The sequence below is a fragment of the Heloderma suspectum genome, chromosome 4, assembly GCF_057233095.1.
Source record: "Heloderma suspectum isolate Gila_16-S chromosome 4, 16-S_ref, whole genome shotgun sequence".
NCBI classification, from domain to species: Eukaryota; Metazoa; Chordata; class Lepidosauria; order Squamata; family Helodermatidae; genus Heloderma; species Heloderma suspectum.
Window position 1 is genome coordinate 174,426,292 of NC_139461.1, and position 19,060 is coordinate 174,445,351.

The 19,060-nt window shown below is 44.9% G+C and overlaps 1 protein-coding gene across 14 annotated transcripts in view; it reads left to right on the forward strand.

Annotated features, from left to right (window-relative positions):
* The window catches only part of RGL1 (ral guanine nucleotide dissociation stimulator like 1), a 187,979-nt gene that overhangs the window by 114,567 nt on the left and 54,352 nt on the right, over positions 1-19,060 (forward strand). For all 14 annotated transcript variants that reach the window (XM_084851354.1, XM_084851346.1, XM_084851351.1 and 11 more), the window contains one exon: positions 9,860-10,068. In XM_084851354.1, the coding sequence (XP_084707480.1) occupies positions 9,860-10,068 (209 nt within the window). The remainder of the gene's footprint in view (positions 1-9,859; positions 10,069-19,060) is intronic.

Consider the following 19,060-nt stretch of genomic DNA (forward strand, 5'->3'; position numbering starts at 1 on the left):
AACAATTAACGAATTGTTTCCCCATTCATACTTATTTGTAAACTGTCCATATTCATGAAAGCTGTGCTATGAGAATTCATGCATCATAACTCTAAGTGTCAAAGGGGAAAAACTTTCCTTTAAAACACCAGCATATGCCATATCCCAGATACAGAATCCATGGTAGAGCTAAGCAGCTGAAGGGATATATGAAGAGAGGGAAGAGGTGGGTTCAGTTCACCATGGTTCTCTCTTATGGATGAGCGCATGACTGCATTTCACTCAATGGGACAAAAGTTAAGCATTTTGGGGATAACATTTGGGGATAACAAAACAGTGGGGATAAAACTATCCACCAACCCTGAGAATTAGTGGTTCAGCCTTCGCCAATAGAGACCCAAAAGAGTGGCTACAGTGTATCTCTCTGAGCAGAGCTTAACTTACATGGGACATGGGAAGCAATTGCATTGCTTGCCATCATGTTGTTATTTTCCTTTAATTACAAGTGTGCGGGATGTGTGTGCCCAACAGTCACCCAGCATCTCCTGACCCTCCATAACTACCCTATGAGATCACTGTCTTCCAGCTGCTAGCAGAAGCAGAGAAATAGTGATATCACTGGAGATTGCTGGGGTTTGGGAAAGGCAATAGTGATCCCTGGAGCCGAGCGGGCAGGGAGGGAAGGGAAAGTGTGTGTGCATGTGGGAAGTGTGTGTGTGTGTGTGTGTGTGTAAAAGACTGTGCTGTGTGTCTGCTGTCTGCTCGCACACACATGTGCAGCCCCCCCCTTCAACACACCCGGTTGAAAAGGTTGAACACCCCTGCCCTCAGCCTGCTGCGATATGAATGAGCATTTTGCCTGTACATGCAGCTCCTTCTCCCTCTGTGTGAGCTGGGATTAAACCAGGAAGTCTCTAATTAACCATAGTTTTCTGTTTTGTCCAAACTGGTAATCCATGGTTACTAGATTCAGAACAAGCCAGAACGAAATCGTGGTGTAATATCCTGGCTTGTTCCGAAGCTGGTAACCACAGTTTCCTGGTTAGGACAAAATGAGAAACAATGGTTAATTAGTGACTTTCTGGTTTAATTGCTGCTTGCCCAGAGCTACGAGCACAGATAAAATGCTTATTAATATTTTGGCTTGTTAAGCCAAGATATGATTGTCCAAATTGGCTCATACTGTTCTAAATGTGGAGTACTACTTTCTGTGTTTCACTTTTTATGTAGACAGCCACAGTCTTCTGGTCTGCACCCCCATGCAGATTTACAAATTAAAATATTTTTGCAAATGGATTCAAAATCTTGTGGAAAGAGCAATGGGTAGTGACAGCATTACACTTGTCACTGCTGAGGCCGGGTACAAATTAGTTAAATGGAAAAAGGACCACGGCAGGACCCTACGTACCAGAGGGCAATGTGATGTACAAGCTGAATATGAGCCAACAATGTGATGTAGCTGCAAAAAAGGCAAATGCTATTTTGGGCTGCATTCATAGAAGCATCGCTTCCAAATCCCGGGAAGTACTAGTTCCCCTCTACTCAGCACTGGTTAGGCCTCATCTGGAGTACTGTGTCCAGTTCTGGGCACCACACTTTAAGAAGGATGCAGACAAGCTGGAGAGGGTTCAAAGGAGGGCAACAAAGATGATCAGGGGACTGGAAACAAAGCCCTATGAAGAGAGACTGAAAGAACTGGGCATGTTTAGCCTTGAGAAGAGAAGACTGAGGGGAGATATGATAGCGCTCTTCAAGTACTTGAAAGGTTGTCACAGAGAAGAAGGCCAGGATCTCTTCTTGATCATCCCAGAGTGCAGGACACGGAATAATGGGCTCAAGTTACAGGAAGCCAGATTCCGACTGAACATCAGGAAAAACTTCCTGAGTGTCAGAGCAATACGGCAATGGAACCAATTACCTGGGGAGGTGGTGGGCTCTCCCACACTGGAGGCCTTCAAGACGAGGCTGGACAGCCATTTGTCAGGGATGCTCTGACTTGGATTCCTGCATTGAGCAGGGGGTTGGACTCGATGGCCTTGTAGGCCCCTTCCAACCCTACTATTCTATGATTCTATGATTCTATGTATGAGAGCTCTGTCTTGACAGAGAAGGATCTGTACAGTGTCTGTATTTCACAGCAGCAGAAAAGGCCCAAACACCTCCCATTCCATCTTAATTCTGTAACACAAATTGGAGGAGAAGAATAAACAACAATGAGGTCATTGAGTCTTTCTCCTTTGGATTACTCTCTGTAGCATATTCACTTATGCTTTTCACAGTCTAAATGTAAGTGATGGAGTTCCTCTTGGGAGACCACTAGTGTCTTTCTTATAGACCTCATTGCTAAAAAATGTTGCCTGATAATGTTTCCCTTTGTGTAACCCCTTGCTGATAAGAGAGATGGACGTATGCATCCAATTCCTAATAGTACATATCTCGTCATCAACTCTAATGTCATTTGATACATTAGCATGTGGCGACCTGGAGAGAGCCACAGATGTCTCCCCCACTTAATCTTCCCTTAATACACCCCCACCCCCATCCCCTACAATACTCTTTGAGTACCTATCTACCCTTTCTCTCTTCCCCTCCCCAGCTCTGTTTTATTCTCATCTCCCTACTCCCACACGCAGGGCTGGTTTGTTCATTATCTCTGTGGAAACCACATTGCTGGAAAACTGAGTCGCATGGTTTGCTGTTTATGTGAATGGCCGCCCACATGGTTTGGGCCAGTGGTATCTATATGCCAGATCAACTTCCCTTTGAACTGGGCTGTAGGCACACACTCAGTCACTCTCTGTCCCAGTCGCACAAACACACACAATCACATTCTCTCTTGCATACTCGTACAGTTTCACACACACGCACGCATGCATGCACACTTTCACAGACAAGAACTGGGCCATTCATTTATTCACCTATATTTATGACTTGCTTATATTAAAAATAAATTTCTGAGTGCTATACAAACAATACAGTATTAAACCATAATAAGACTTAGACAATAACATGTTGACAAGGAAGACAGGATCACTGTTTCAGGAAAGCTTCATTTGGGCTTCTTTTTGGAGGAAAAAGTGGGGTATAAATAAGTGATGTTGAAGATGATGATGATGAAGCTAGTTGGAACAAGGAAGTCTTTGGTAAGTACCAAAAACCCAGAAGAGTTGGTGCCTGTCTAATTGTCAGGGTGGAAACTGAGCCAATAGAGCCCCAGAGCAGTTCTGATTCTGAGGAGGAACAGCAATCTGTGGGAGAGGAGCTTGCTCATCTCTCACAAGCACAGCAGCTGGCAGAGATTCCTCCTGCCAGCATTCCTGGGATAGATGGTGACCCTGGCAGTGAGAGAGCACTGAAGGGGGTCTTGCTGGACACTCGGCGCAGACACAGGGAGCGACGACAGATGGAGGACGCAGAAAGGAGGCGTAGCGCTCATTTGGCACGCAAACAACGGTCGCGTCCCGAGGACCCAAGGGAAAGAGGGAGGATCTCTCCCTAGCCCATAAGTTCAGGGTCTTCTTGTGGTTCTCCTTCAAATGGGAACCAACTACCTTACCTGGAGCTTAGGCTACTCTGCTATCTTTCCCCAGTGCAGTTCCTTGCTTAGTCGCTAGTGATTAGGGATGTCAGAGAATTTCGCCACGAATCTCGGGGAGGCCGAATGCCAGTGCATTCGGCCCCCCCAAATCGGTGGCGAAACGGTCTGCCCCCCCCCGCCCCCCCGGGATGGGACTTACCTTGGGCAAATCTCCCTGGCGGCAGCAGTTCGGCGGCTGTGGCGGCCAGTCTTCCGACCGGCTGCCGCCGCCACCATTTCCAAGTTAAAAAAAAAACACGTGATAGGCTACGTAAAGATTTACGTAGCCTATCATGGCTAGATTTTAAAAAAATACCGTGATAGGCTACGTAAATATTTACATAGCCTATCACGGCTGAGTTAAAAAAAAAAACACTACGCTATTTGCGTTCCCCTTATTTTCGCTGTAGTCTACGTAAATGTTTACGTAGACTACATGTGCCAAAATAAGGAACGCAAATGGCGGTGCCCATGGGCGCTGCCATTTGCGTACGCACGGTTTTTTGTTTTTTTTAACTCAGCCGTGATAGGCTACGTAAACATTTACGTAGGCTATCACGGCTGACTGCAGGGACGCAAACGGCAGCGGCTATGGCCGCTGCCATTTGCAGTCCCAGCCGGCCAGAATTTCGGGGGGAGGGATGGGGCGCCTCCCCCCCAGCCAGAATTTCGGGGGGAGGGACGGAGTGCCTCCCCCCCACCGCGAATCAAATTTCGTCACAGGTAAGTGACTTTCCTACATCCCTAGTGATTAGTATCTGAAAGAGTCATAAACTAATAAAGGAATAAAGTCTCGGAAAGAATTCCTCGTTGTCTGTGTCCTGAGTTGGCTATTGGTGGGGACTGCAAGAGGCAGCTAGGGTGCTCCTGACACTAATTTGTACTGGTAGGGCAGGGTGCAGAACCTCTTTCAGCCCAGGGACCAAATCCCATTTTAGAGGAGCTCTCAGGGGCCATATTCCAGTGGTGGGTGGGGCTGAAGGCAAAAGGGGAGGGCCCAGAATATTTTAGCTTAAGGCTCTTACTGCCAGTAGATGCATTTCAACCATTTAGAATGGTGAAAAACCTGCACAAAAGCCAGGACACCACCAAACGATCGGTGGTTGGGGGAAAGCGGTGGGGGGCCAAAGGAAGAGGACATGAATTTGGGGATTCCCTGCAAGGCTGGATTTGGCCCCCGGGCTTGAGGTTCTGCACCCCTCTTGTAGGGAGTTCCAGAGAGTGGATACCATGATACCAAAAGCCCTATTCTGCATTATCATGGACCAGACCTGTGATACCTTAGGCATCACCTGGAGGGTGTCTCCTGATGAGTGCAGTATCCACACAAGCAGGTAGGGGATCCAGAAGTCAGTTAAGAATCCTGGTCCTGAGTTGTTCAGAACTTTGTACATAAGTATAAAAACCTTAAACCTGGCCTGGTAGTATATAAGCAGGTAGTGCAGTTCCCTCAGCATAGGTGTAATGGTTTGGGGGTTACCAATGCATGGACCACAGCAGTCAAGCTATCCCTGTCCAGGACTGGCCATAAAGACACCTGCGCCTTCAGAGATAGCACTGGATCGAGGATAAATAGCGGCGGATGATAGAGGCCACTGCTGATACCCCTGTCACCACTGTCCTTTGATGCTGTGATTATTTCTCCTCTTCCTCACATGGTCAGGCCTATGCACACCACTGTTCTCCTGCAAGATTGTGAGTCTAATTTTCTAGAAGCTTGAGCGTAGAGGACTGGCTTTTTCAGCCTTGCCAAAAAGTGAATAGCTCTCTCTCCCACACACAAAATCCACCTGCCTGAGTTAGTCCTCTGTAACCTAAACAAAAGGAGGAAAAACAACTTTTGAAAGGCCTCCATGCCTGGTCACCTAGATGAGATCTTTATTCACCACTGATGACCACAATAGGGGCTCCTTATAGTCTTAGAGCTGTGCAGGGACCCCCCGACCTGCCTTGGAGGCTGCTTCTGAGCTTCCGAGGTGTGCTGAACCCTCTTTGGGGAAATTCAAGGGGGACCCAACTCGCTTTGGACCACCAGAAGCCTCACCATGCAAACCCCCAGCTCCTTACCTGGGCCCTCAGGATGTGTGCCAGGAGCCATCTTCTTCCATGGAGTTGCCATTGTTGCTGCCACCAGCTCCTTACCTGGGCCCTCAGGATGTGTGCCGGCAGCCATCTTCTTCTTCCAGGGAGTTGCCATAGCGACACCCTGTACTTCTGGAAATAGAGCCTGCGCAAATAAATGGCAGCCGTCAAGTATGCTACATAAATGTTGTGTACTTAACAGTTCGACCACCGCCATTTGCACAGGATCTATTTCCAGAAATACAGGGAGTCACCATTTAAAAAATGGTGACTCCCTAGAAGAAGATGACGGCTGCTGGTGCATGTCCTGAGGGCCCAGGTAAGGAGCTGCGGGCTGGGTGGCAGCAGTAGCAGCACAGTTGGGCTTCCAGATCACTCAGAATCACCCCAAAGCACTTTGGAGCCACCCGATCCTCTTCGTGCCGCTTCATGCCCCCTCCACTGCTCCTCGGAAGCGGCCTGAAGCACCCTGCCTCAAATCGGAGTTCGGGCTTCAGGCTGAAGTGGTACACAGCCCTGGTCTTAGACCCCTGCAGTGTAAGGGCTTCATTTCCATGCACACACATAGACCCATATTATGGGTCTTTGCATGATTGCCTGTATTTTGTGAAATGGGTCCTCCTGTCCGTTGTCATTGCAAATGGGTCAGCAGTCTCTGTAATGGGCAATTCTACAAAAGTCAGTTCCCAAACCCACTAATATCCAGGATGTTTAATCAGTTGACTTCAATAATTTTTGGATAAGGATCTTAGCAGGCTCAAACACTTAGAAAAACATTAATGGCTAATGGCTTAACAAAATAAATTGGAACTGGAAAATATGATATCTAGACCCTGTAAGATACATGAATGAAGGAGAAATGTAGTTAATAAAGCTGGAATACAACTGGGACATCTACATCATCCCAGAGAATTCCAAAGTGTCTGAATAATAACAACAACAACAATTTTATTTACTTGTTACATTGGTGTCTCAGGTTTCAGAGTAATCTCCTATGCAGAGACTATTTAGGTTCATACTTAGCTTTACAGTGGGTGCTTTCAAGAAATCTTTGTCGTAGGTTTATGGTGTATCAAGCTTTTGTTGCCTGTGTTGATTTTGGCTTCATCCTCACCAGTGCTGGCAATTTTGCCTTTTTCTTTCAAAGTTTAGTTTCATTTTTGGAGCATATGTGGGGGAAGCTTACCGACAATCCTCCTGTTGTGAAGACAAAAATGTGTAGACTTGAGGTGGAACTAAACCCATAAACGGCAAAGAGGTTACTAAAAACATAAGGTCCCTGCCAAGAGCAGCAGCCATAACCAGGAGTGCTTTTTTTTTTTTTTACCAGCTTAGGCTAGTGGGCTGTGGCCCTATCTGGAGAGGACAGACCTTGTCTCAGCGATCCATGCAGTAGTGATGCCCAGGCTTGACCACTGTAATATGCTGTACACAGGGCTGCCTTTAAAGACAGCTCAGACACCTCAGCTAGTGCCAAATGTGGCCTCCCAAGCGTTAGTGGCTAGATCATATGACACCTAGGGTGTCACTACATTAAGCAAAAAACCTTGCATCCTTTCCCAGGCTTTCTGCGTTTGCTTTCTTTGTGGGATTAGGATGGGCTTCTTTACACAGCAGACACGTGGTTTGCATGGAGCAAACACCTCTCTCCCTCCGTGGCATATGTGCAAAGAAGCTGGGGGGTGGGGAGGAGTCTTGCTTTTATCACTTCAGTTGTGCTGCACTGTTCCCCTGCAGCCGTCAGCACACTTACTTGGGAGTAAGCCCCATTGAAGTCGATGGGACTTACTTCTGAGTAGACATAAGATCACGCTGTAAGTCTGCAACCCTCAGCACACTTACTTGAGAGTAAGCCCCACTGAACTTAATGGGGTTCTCTGAATCAACAGAGGATGTTGCTTCTGAGCTTGGTGGGGTGGGGGGATCAAAGTTGTCTCCCTTTGTTGCAAGAAGGCATTTTACCCTCTCCTCCCTCTGATCAAGAAATGTTCTGAAGCATTTACACAGCAGACACATGGTTTGAATTGAGGAAAGTCCTTCCTTGGCAAGTTCGTGGTGCTAAGCTGGCATTACACACTGCCGATATAGCGCCGTCAACTTTTATTAGTAGTTTGCCTCCAATCTTTTTGAAAGCGTGATAAAGGGGAAAATGTGTGCGAGGCATCCTGGAGGTTGACAACATCTTGTAAAGGGTTGGCAAAATTCCACATGTGACCAATCACAATCAATCGCTCGTGTAGAGACACCACTATGCTGCCCCAGCTGCACTGGTTGCTGGTGCATTTCTAAGCCCAGTTTAAAGTTTTGGGGCCAAGCTGCTTGAAGAGCTGCCTTCACCCATAACAGTCTGCTTGCAATTTGAGATCACCTGCCAAAGCCCTACTTACATGCATGCCCTTGAAAACAACTAGGTTGATGGGCATAAGGGAGGGGGGGTTGGCAGTAGCCCCACATTACCACATTACCACATTACCAACGGGGGTGCATCAGCCCCACCTTTGCTGTCTTTAGAAGAGCCCTAAAGACATTTATTCTTAGTGGATTTCTCCTAGTGTTTTGAGCTGCTGAATGGAGTTGCTTTGGATTGCATTTTTAGTAATATCTTGGTCAGCTTTCCCCAAACTGTTGCCCTCCAGATGTGTGGGACTGCAACTCCCAGCACGCCCCAGCCAGCGATGGGGGCATGCTGGGAGTTGCGGTCCCACACATCTGGAGGGCAAACAGGTCGGGGAAGGCTGATCTAGGTCATTCCTATGTTTGACCAAAATCTTCATAGTGGAAGTGTCATGGCTGAAGGGTCAAATCAGGACTAGTGTCAAGGGCTGGCATTGCCAGGCAACTGCCAAGGCTCACACCATAGCAGGGGGCCCGCTGCCATTTCCTGGAGCCCCTTTTGCCCCGCTGCTCCTCCTTTTTGGTGTTGCTGCCCTGTTCATTTGCTCTCTCCAAGCAAGCGACCATGACAGCAGCAAGGAGACAGAGCAGTAGCCTCCACTCACCTTGCCTTCTCCCTGTGAACTGTGGAAAAGGCCAGACCCAGGGGGAGCACGCAGACCCAGGGGGAGCACACAAGCAAAGAGCCAGAGGTGAGAGTGGTAAGGAGGAAGGCAGGGCCCCACTCTGGGAGGGAGACCCACTGAGGGCAGCTTGTCTAAGAACCTCACAAAATCTGGAAGCAGCAGAGAGTCAAATCAATAGAATAAGATTCAAAAGTCCCTGGGCATAGTCTGAAGGCACATGAGGCAGCCACCTTGCTGACGCTAAGCAGGTCTGGGGTCAGTGCTTGGAGGGGAGACTACCTGGGAACCACATGTAGCCACCTTGAGTTCCATGATGGAAGAAAGGTGGGATATAAATGAAATAAATAAATAGACAGACAGACAGACAGACAGACAGAGTTGGCTCTACAATGACGCAGCCTGATGCAGGCGCATCAGGTTGTGGAATGGGAAGAGCAGCGAATTGTGCCGCTCTCCCCCTCCAGAAGGTTGGTGTTGCTGGTCCCCTGCTTGGCTGGCTGCTCACTCCCGCCTGCCTAATTGACCATCTGCCTGCCTGCTGAGCCGCCCCCCCACTCCCCCCCCCAAACCTACTTGGCCGGACAGTCAGTCAACCTAGCTGGCTGCTCTCTCTTTCGTGTGTGTCCAGCCGCCGCTTCGGCCTTGTACCCAAGCCACAGGGCTCCTGGGAGAGGTTGGCCAAACTATGGCAAGAGGTTCTGACCCTCTCACAATAGTTTGGGATCTCTTGTGACTGTTCGGCTGACCTCTCTTAGGCACCCCGTGGCTGCGGCACAAGGTAGGAGCGGCGACCGGGCAGGTGCACGAGAGCAGCCAGCTGGATTGGGTGGCCGAACAAGCAGGGAGGGTGAGAGGCAGTGGTCAAGCACGGGTGGAAAGCAGGGCCAGAAAAAGCAAGTTGGTGGAAGTGGCTTGCTTGAGGCGGCAAAATGCCTTGGGCTGGGTCTGACAAAAGACCTACTGTAATGACTGTGTTTATTTATTACGCTTTTTCTTATGAACTGAGAGTGGCTTTCATATGGTCCTCTCCCTGTCTCATCCAGGCATCTTGAAGTGTCAGACCTTTTTAGTTTAATCAGTTCAGTCTGTGCCATGCGTCTTCGGACCATGCATCTCCTATGAAAGCATCTTTGGCTGCAGTGCAATCTCTCTCTGATTGTTAGGAGTGACTAATTTCCCCTTCTCCTTTATTTTTGAATAGGTTGAAGGGGACCAATTACCCCCAGGGCATACTGTCAGCCAATATGAAACATGTAAGATCAGAACAATAAAAGCTGGCACTCTGGAGAAGCTTGTGGAGAATCTGCTAACAGCTTTTGGGGACAATGACTTCACCTACATCAGCATTTTTCTGTCAACATACAGGGGCTTTGCATCTACAAAAGAAGTTCTGGAACTGCTTCTTGACAGGTAAGACTCACTCAGTGGCTAGATGGGAGGAAAATTGTTTTAACCAATGTCATACGAATGGTCATAAAGGATTCACGTGGGGATGTGTGTTTGTAGATCTGTTTTACAAGGTGACATTTGTTTTCTGAATTAAATGCAATTTAAAAATGAAGGTCTGCGTTTCAGTTCTGTCATCAGGGCTGCTCTTTATTTTATGCCTGTATGGGTTCACTATGCAAGATCAACATTTGCCATCTGGTATTTCATATCCTGATGATCTCAGATTTTATATGAGAAAGAAAGTACAGGCTTCTATACCACATGGTATAAAAGGGTTTTTTTTTTAATGAATCTGCTTCTGGGGTGCAGCTTTAGTGCTGTGAATATCTCCATTATCTAGTCCTTGTATAGTTACTACTTCCTGTCCGCATTTCCGTTCTGCCTATCTGTATCCTCATACTTTTAACTTGGCTCAAATCTCATGCTAAAGAGAGTGATAGGCCATGATAGATAGGTCTGTGCACCAGCATACACCACATTTTTGGTTTTGGTAATAATGAAATAGCTGTAATACTTTAAACTATGTTTTTCCAAATGGTGAGTTAGGTGATTTTTGTAGATAGGCTGTTAAGATTCCAGCCATGGGCAAAGGAGTCAATGTTTATCTATCTGTTCGTTTGTGTGTTTATTTACTTATATGACAGCTTTAGTCCCCCCCCCCCATTTTTACTGTATTAAATGGCAGTGTGGTTTCTCTTTTAACTGTACAGGGATTGTGTTTTTATGCATGCCATTTATATACAAGCTTGCTTGGGTAGTTCTTGGGGTGGTGGTGGTAGGGGGGTGAATTTGTAATTGCTTGCCTAAAAGGTAGCATTTAGAGACCCTAACTGTGGGTGAACCCAGTTAGTTTATTTCCAGATATAATTAGGAGTAAATACATTAATTTCATTCTGACTCCAGATTAGGTCCAAAATGGACCTTAAACACTGCAACAGGTATGCTTTGTATCTCAACCTCACTTCCTCCTATTTAAGAATGGAGACCTATTTCATATGTAAACAAATACCCATATGCCAATAGACTGCCAAATATTGAACACTCATTTTGGAGAGGCTCTTTAATCTAAGTCTCTCACATGCATACTATTATCTCACACGAGACCGAAAATTATAATTCTTGACTAGATGTGAATAGGGCAAACTACTTTTATACTTAAATATTCTGTTGTATGTCTAACTCTCTTATATGTTAATGTTGAGTTATACTACTTCATATGTATTGTTTCACTTTCTTTGAAAATCCAATTAGAATATTTGAGGGGGGCGGGGAAATTAGGACCTCTGTCTCCTGTTACCAGTTTTCAAGGAGTGGCTATGAAGACCATTGTCCAACTCTAAACAGTGCAAGAAGAAACCTGTATTATCCTATTCACTCTCTCCTTTGCCAGCAAACACACTTTGGCCCCATATCCAAAGAGGATAACAAAATTCAGACAGCTTGCTTTGCTAGCTTCACATAAGCCATGTGATTTCCTGTGGTTTGTACTGTAAATCCAGAATTGAACAAGGTTTTAAAAACAAAAATAGCAGCAACCAATACCTTAAAAACATTGCAGGGGAGGCCACTGTTAAGAATGAATTTTTATTCTTTCATTTCAAGTTGTGGTTTTCTGTTTTCTTTTAAAGGGCATCTTACATTGCAAAGCAAGGGGAGTGATTTGTGTGGTGTCCTGAGCAAGGTTGCGCTTCCTGTGGGGAGGTCCACTTTAGTCATGCCTGGCTGGCTGAGGCACAGAATTGGGGGTGGCAGAGGGAAGCTTGTACTGCAGCTGTTCATTGTCGTTCCTGCTTTGTAGTGTAACAAAGAACATCAGCTTGCAGACTGTCAATCCAGCAGTTTCATAAAACACAAGGCTATATATAGTATGTTCACTCCCTTCAGGCAGGGGCTTAAAGAGTGTCAGTGGAAAGATGAAAAGAGAAATGCTTTCCCAGTAACTGAACAAAGCTGTGGTTTTGATTGCTTTGGGTGTAAACCAAATGTTGTAGCCTGTGTTATTGGAGCTTTCTTGGTCATTAACAAATGCAATGAAGTTGTGTGTTTAAGATGGGGTTGCAGATGCTTGGTCTCTGGAGGCAGAACTAAAAGCTAATTCATGCTAGCCATTGAGGAGGTTACTGAATGGTAAGCTTGCTTTTGTTGATGGGTTCCATTGAGAGATCACATCTGTTCATGTGACTGGAGAGTTCTATATATGAGCTGTTTTTTTACCTATTTTATTCCCTCCCATTTTTTTTTACAACATATAATATGTGCATAATTACAAACCCTTAATTAATAAAATATCATCAGTTCTATAAAGAAAGCAATGAAAGAATGAAAAACAGAAATAATGTCACAACATACAGCCATTTTAGCTTTCTAAATTTTTATCTTTGCTGTTTTAAATCTGTATTTTAAACTCCTGCACTGCTGCTAGGTTTTATTGTGGTTGTATTGTTATATTGTGGTTTTAATGTTCTATATATTTTAAATTGTTTTATTGTGTGTTGTTTGGTTTTAATTTTTGTGAACTGCCCAGAGAGCTTCGGCTATTGGGCGGTATAGAAATGGAATGAATGAATGAATAAATAAATAAATAAATAAATAAGTAGTACTGAATTTTTCATTCCAAAAAGTCATAAACAGTTATTTTTAAAAGAATCTTCTATAGTAGGGGGTGGTGTTTTATTAGAAATTCCCGTAACTTACACGGCCATTCCTTTACATCCCCTAGTCTTCCAGTAATGAGCAATACAAATATCTTTGCTTCTGTTTCCTGATAAAACATTACATTTTGTGGCATTTCCACCTTCACTTGTATGTTACAAAATCTTGTCCATGTCAGAGAAGTGAGCATGTTGCAGTTTGTAGAGTGCCACCTGTTCTTAAAGCTATACGTAATTAGTTTCTGATGCTACTTTTTCTCTTGGGCATATTTGTTATTAAAAACTGTGGGTTGTAACAGTCCCTATGTCTGCATTCTTATGAAACACACTTACTAGGGGGTAAGCCCCATTAAACACAGTGGGATTCATTCCAAGTAAACATGCATAGGATTTTTGCTGTGAATATGCGAACATTGTAACTATCAAGACAGGAACAATCAGTCAATAAGCATAATCAGCCCAGGAAACAACCACATTTTATTGGAATGTGTAGGTGCATTTTGTTAATTTCTTGTAAGTTTCACTGTAGGGCTGGGACAGCAAGTTGTTAATAAGGATGTTGGAGGATTTCATTTGGTCTGCATTTTAAAGCAAACTGACCTAATTTGCACTTCCTATACTAATATGCAGATTGGAATGCACTTACCTTTCTCCAGATTTTCCAGTGCAGTTTTCAGCTGAAAAATGTGTACAAAAATCCATATTTTAAGGGAAAATGCATACAGAAATGCACATTTTAGAAAAATATACATTCAGTTTAAACCCAAATTTTTGTAGGTTCTATCCAGTGATAGTCCTACTTAAAGTAGACCAATTGAAATGAGTGGGACTGAAGTTAGACTAACATCGGATACATGTTTTAAAAAATAATACGTGTGTTTTAAAAAATAATAATTTGCAGACTGATTTGGAAATGGGCTAGAACGGACTTATGATTGAACACATGGAAAACCGACAGGGGCTGGAAATAGACTGATGAATCCACGCCTGGTTGTCAACCCACTGACCAGACCTAGCCTCAAGCAATATTAGAATTTTATTTGGCTCCTGAAGGGCCTACCTGTTACCTAATGTTAATCAAGGTGTGTTAAATAGTTTAATTGCAATAATTAATCATATTATTTAGAAAGCACCTTTGAAGCAGAGCACTCACTACAATCAATACAGTAAAAGACAGGCCCATCCCACAGGCTTCCAGTCAAATAGACAAAAAGACAGAGGAAAAGGGAGGCACACAATAGGAGAGGAAATGAAGGGAAAGTAATGAGTGGGTAAAAGCCAGGGAGAACAAATGTTTCTTCAAATAGAATTTTAAAACCAAAATTGATGGAGTTGTTCTAATCTGAGGAAGCAGGGCATTCCAGAGATAGGGGCAACAAGAGAAAAGGGGCACAAATGAGATAACAGATGAGATTTCTGGTTCGACAAGAAATTAAAATTAAGGCTGTGCAGGGACCCACAGATCCACCTTGGGGGCTGCTTCAGGGTTTCTAAGGGCCCAGTTCGCTTCGGGCTGCTTCAGGCCCCCCCAACCTGCTTCGGCCTCTGGAGCTGAACTGGGACGGATGACCAAATCCTGCTGCCCAGCCCTCAGCGCCTTACCTGGGCCCTGGGGACGTGCAGCGGCAGCCATGTTCCTTTTCCAGGGAGCCACAGCCACTGCTGCCACCGCCAGCTCCTGGGCTCTCAGGAACCACTCCAACAGTTGTGTTCCAGGGAGTTGCCATTTTTTAAATGGCAACTCCCTGTATTTCCAGACATAGATCCTGTGCCATTTGTGTAAGATTTATTTCTGGAAATACAGGGAGTCGCCATTTTAAAAATGGTGACTCCCTGGAACAGGAAGATGGCTGCTGGCGCATGTCCCAGGGGCCCAGGTAAGGAGCTGGGGGCTGGGCAGCGGCAGTGGAGCTGGGCTTCAGGTCGGGTCACTCTGAAACCAAAGCACTTCAGAGTGACCCGACCCACTTCATGTCAATTCCTGTCCCCTCCTCACCTTGGAAGTGCCCCAAAGTGTCCCACTTTGGCTTAGAAGTCAGGCTTTGGGCTGAAGAGGTGCAAAGCCCTAGTTAAAAGTACCTTTAGAATGGAGGTAGGCAGGTACACTGGCTTAGGGAGAAGGAAAGTCAGAAGCGGGAAAAGTGCTTGTAGTTTCACTCATGAGGGGAAAAATGTTTTTAAGCTGTAAGAAACAGATATATTGTGCACTTTAACATTACACATCTCTTTGGGGTTTTGTATGCCGCCTTTCCCCAAGCTGGTGCTCTCCAGATGTGCTGGACTAGAGGGAACGATGGATGTTCCAGGCCAACACACCTGGAGGACACCATCTTGGGAAAGGCTGTTGTATGCTATGCCCTGAGTGTGCACACTCCTTAATTGTGAGGCCCTTACTATTAGATGGAGTCTGAAGGGGTCACTTTGTGCAGCAAAATGCACCTCCAGCCCTGGACCACTGTAGTAGCCCCTGAGTGCAGAAAGTTTGGTCATCCCTATTCTAGTGCCCATTCTCTGGAAACAGAGAGGAAGGAGGCACAGGCAAGCTGGTAAGGAGCAGTTACACCCCTAGCATATGTACACATTAAGCCTTTTCCATTAATTCCTGTGGACTAGAAAAGTCAATGGGATCATATCAATGGGACAATCCTTTAACTTTTAAATATCATGTTTAAAATGTTTCCTTTTTTTTTAGCAGGAATGCTTTGCTGGATGCCTCTGAGAACTAAGAGCATGCAGTGTATATCTCACCTGCACTAATGTATGCTTTAAAAACTGCAAGTAATGTCTAGACCCCTTTTTGTGTATTCAGTGAAAAACAGGCCACATTTTTCTAGTTTGACATATAGCCATGAAGGCCAGAAACTTGTTCTCAATTTTAAATGAGGTCTTGCAGAATTCAACAGGACTTTCCAGATTCTGCATGAAAAGGTGGATGCAACTGTGTGTGGCTAATATTACTAGACATCTCGCTTTCAGAAGACACAAGTACCAGAAGAATGATGGTTACTATGGGAGAAATTGAATAGAACATGATCTACTTTTTAAATTCCCTTCTGATCTGTTTGATGCACATGCCAGATGCAGAGTAAGCTATATACATACAGGGCCAGAAATATTGGACAAAGGATAACTGTTTTGGCAGTTGGCCTCTGTACACCACCACATTGAAGTTGAAAGGAAACACACCCAGATGGGAGCAAAGTCAGGACTTTCAGCTGTAATTCAAGGGATTTGACAAAAGTGTACCATTCAGGAAGTACAGCCAGTGGCATACACACCCCCCCATCATCGGTGGCTCATAAGTAATGGAACAAATGGCTGACAAGCAGCTGCATGGCCAAATGTGGCCTGTTTCCTGGATACCCCATGACCAAGCAAGCAGATAAAAGGCCTGGAAGTGGTTCTGAGTGTTACATTTACATTTGGTAGCTGTTCACTGGAACTCCCAACATGAGGTCCAAAGAGGTGTCCATGCGAATGAAGGAGGCCATCATTAGGCTGAGGAAACAAAATAAACTGATCAAAGAGATAGCAGAAACATTGGGAGTGGCCAACACAACAGTTTGGAACATCCTGAAAAAGGAGGAATTAACTGGCAACCTCAGCAACAGCAAAAAGCCTGGCAGACCACGGAAGACAACTAAAGTGGATGACCGCAGAATTCTGCTCATGGTGAAGAGGAACCCTTTCACAACATCTAGCCAGGTCAAGAACACTCTTGAGGAGGTAGGCATGTCATTGTCAACATCTACAGTCAAGAGACAGCTTTATGAATACAGAGGCTTCACAACAAGGTGCAAACCACTGGTAACGCTCAAGAACAGACAGGCCAGATTAGCCTTTGCCAGCAAACACCTAAAAAAGCCTGCCCAGTCCTGGAATAAGATTCTTTGGACTGATGAAACCAAGATTAACTTGTACCAGAATGATGGGAAGAGAAAAGTGTGGAGAAGGAAAGGAACAGCTCATGATCCAAAGCATACCACATAATCTGTCAAACACGGTGGAGGCAGTGTTATGGCATGGGCATGTATGGCTTCCAATGGAACCGGGTCACTGGTGTTTATTGATGACCTGACTGCTGATCAAAGCAGCAGAATGAATTCTGAAGTGTATAGGGCTATACTTTCTGCTCAGATTCAGCCAAATGCTGCCAAACTGATAGGACGCCGCTTCATATTGCGGATGGATAATGACCCAAAACATACAGCAAAAGCTACCCAAGAGTTTCTCAAGGCAAAGAAGTGGGATGTTCTTCAATGACCAAGTAAGTCACCTGATCTCCACCCAATAGAGCATGCTTTTCACTTCCTAAAGACAAGACTGAAGGCAGAAAGACCCAGAAACAAGCAGCAGCTGAAGGCAGCTGCAGTAAAGGCCTGGCAAAGCATCTCGAGGGAGGAAACTCAGCATTTGGTCATGTCCATGGGTTCCAGACTTCAGGCAGTCATTGACTGCAAAAGATTTTCATCCAGGTATTAAAGGCGATCCTTAAGTTTGAAATGATGTTGGTTTGTTCCATTACTTCTGAGCCACCAATGATGGGTGCTTGTGTATGCCACTGGCTGTCCTTCCTGAATGGTTAGTGCCCCACTTTTGTCACACCCCTTGAATTACAGCTGAAAGTCCTGACTTCGCTCCCATCTGGGTGTGTTTTCTTTCAAGTTCAATGTGGTGGTGTACAGAGGCCAACTGCCAAAACAGTTAGCCTTGTTTCAATATTTCTGGCCCTGACTGTATCTTGTATAGGAACACCACATTTTTTGCAACTCTTACAACAAGCATTAGAATCCTCAGGAAATCCTAGCAAGTCACCACTTCTTCTATTTCATCAGTGTTGCAAAATCAGCTATCAGAAATCCTTGGATGCTTTCCTTTAAATGTTTTATATGTTGTGGACTACCTAGAATTTTATAGCTTTGAACTAAAAAGATAATGAAGTGTATGATGCTGAGCTACAGATGTTTTTGTAGAACATAAATGTCTCAGGGGAGGGTGGGTGAAGTTTCACATGGATACCACTAAGCCCTGGGAAAATGTGTATTAGGATGAAAATGCTGGCCATTTACATCGGTATATTGGAACAGAACTGGCAAATATATTGAAAAAGGTTAGTATTTATCTAGAGTTTCATATTATCCACTCCAAATCCCCCAAACCAGACTTCCTTCCCCCCACTAAATATGTCTTCTGAACTTCATCCAGTGCAGAGCCTTTCCCTTACCACATAGCAGCCATACACACCTACCTACCTATCTACCTGAGAGAGGCAGAGTTTCTGGGTTAGAATGTATGACATGCAGGCAGGTGGATAAGATAAGAGTATATGTTCACTAGTTAATGGCATAATCCTATGCATGTTTAGACAGAAAAAGGTCCTACTACTCCCAGAATTCCACAGCCAGGAGTTGTAGGGCTTTTTGATTTTAATTGATAAATTAAGGCTGCAATCTTATGCTCAGTTGGGAGTGACTCTAATTGAACTCAGTGGGGCTTACTTTTGCATATAAATGTTTAGGATTGCACTGACTTACGTCTAGGTGTTTGCTATTTCACATTCACTCCCTCACCACAACATTTCTGGCTGCATACCTGCTTTCTTCCTCCCTTTACAGTTCCTAATCTGAACATCAAAATTGCCTCAAAAACGAGGGTTTATTTGGTAGATCAGGCATTAAGGACAGATTGGATTGAATTAATGTGCAGTGTATTAATATTTCGCTTTCTAAGCTTATGGCAAATGTGCCATAAAACCAAGAATTCACACATTTTTGCAGAGGACTTGACAGAAATTTGAATGCTCATTCAGTCATTAATCTTATCCCTCCTCCCAGTGCTTCAGGTGGGCTGACCAATTTTTAAAATATGGTTCTGAAAGCACCATGGTCCACTTGTACATTTATGTGGATTTAAAACTTACTTATCCCTTAAAATAAAGTAGCAAAATTGCCCAATGAAGGCAGAAGGGGGTAGATTCCTGATGTCACAGGTTCTAGCCAATCAATGTTTTGCAAAGCCGGCTTCTGCTACGGACTCATAGAACTAATTTCCCCAGTTGACCTTGGAGTAAAATGGGGGTGGACTGGGTTTGCAAGGTGGCTTATTCTCCTTCCCCATGCATACTGGTTGCGAGCTGCCTAGTTAACATAATGACCCTTGCTGGGTGTAGGTTGTTGTGACATCCGAACCTGGCGAGGATGGCTGGCTGGGGAGGTTTACAAACCACTCTGAACCTGCAAATGGGTTCTTAATTTTAAACATTATTACTATTTTTCCCCAGTCCTTCGCAAGTTTGCAATTGC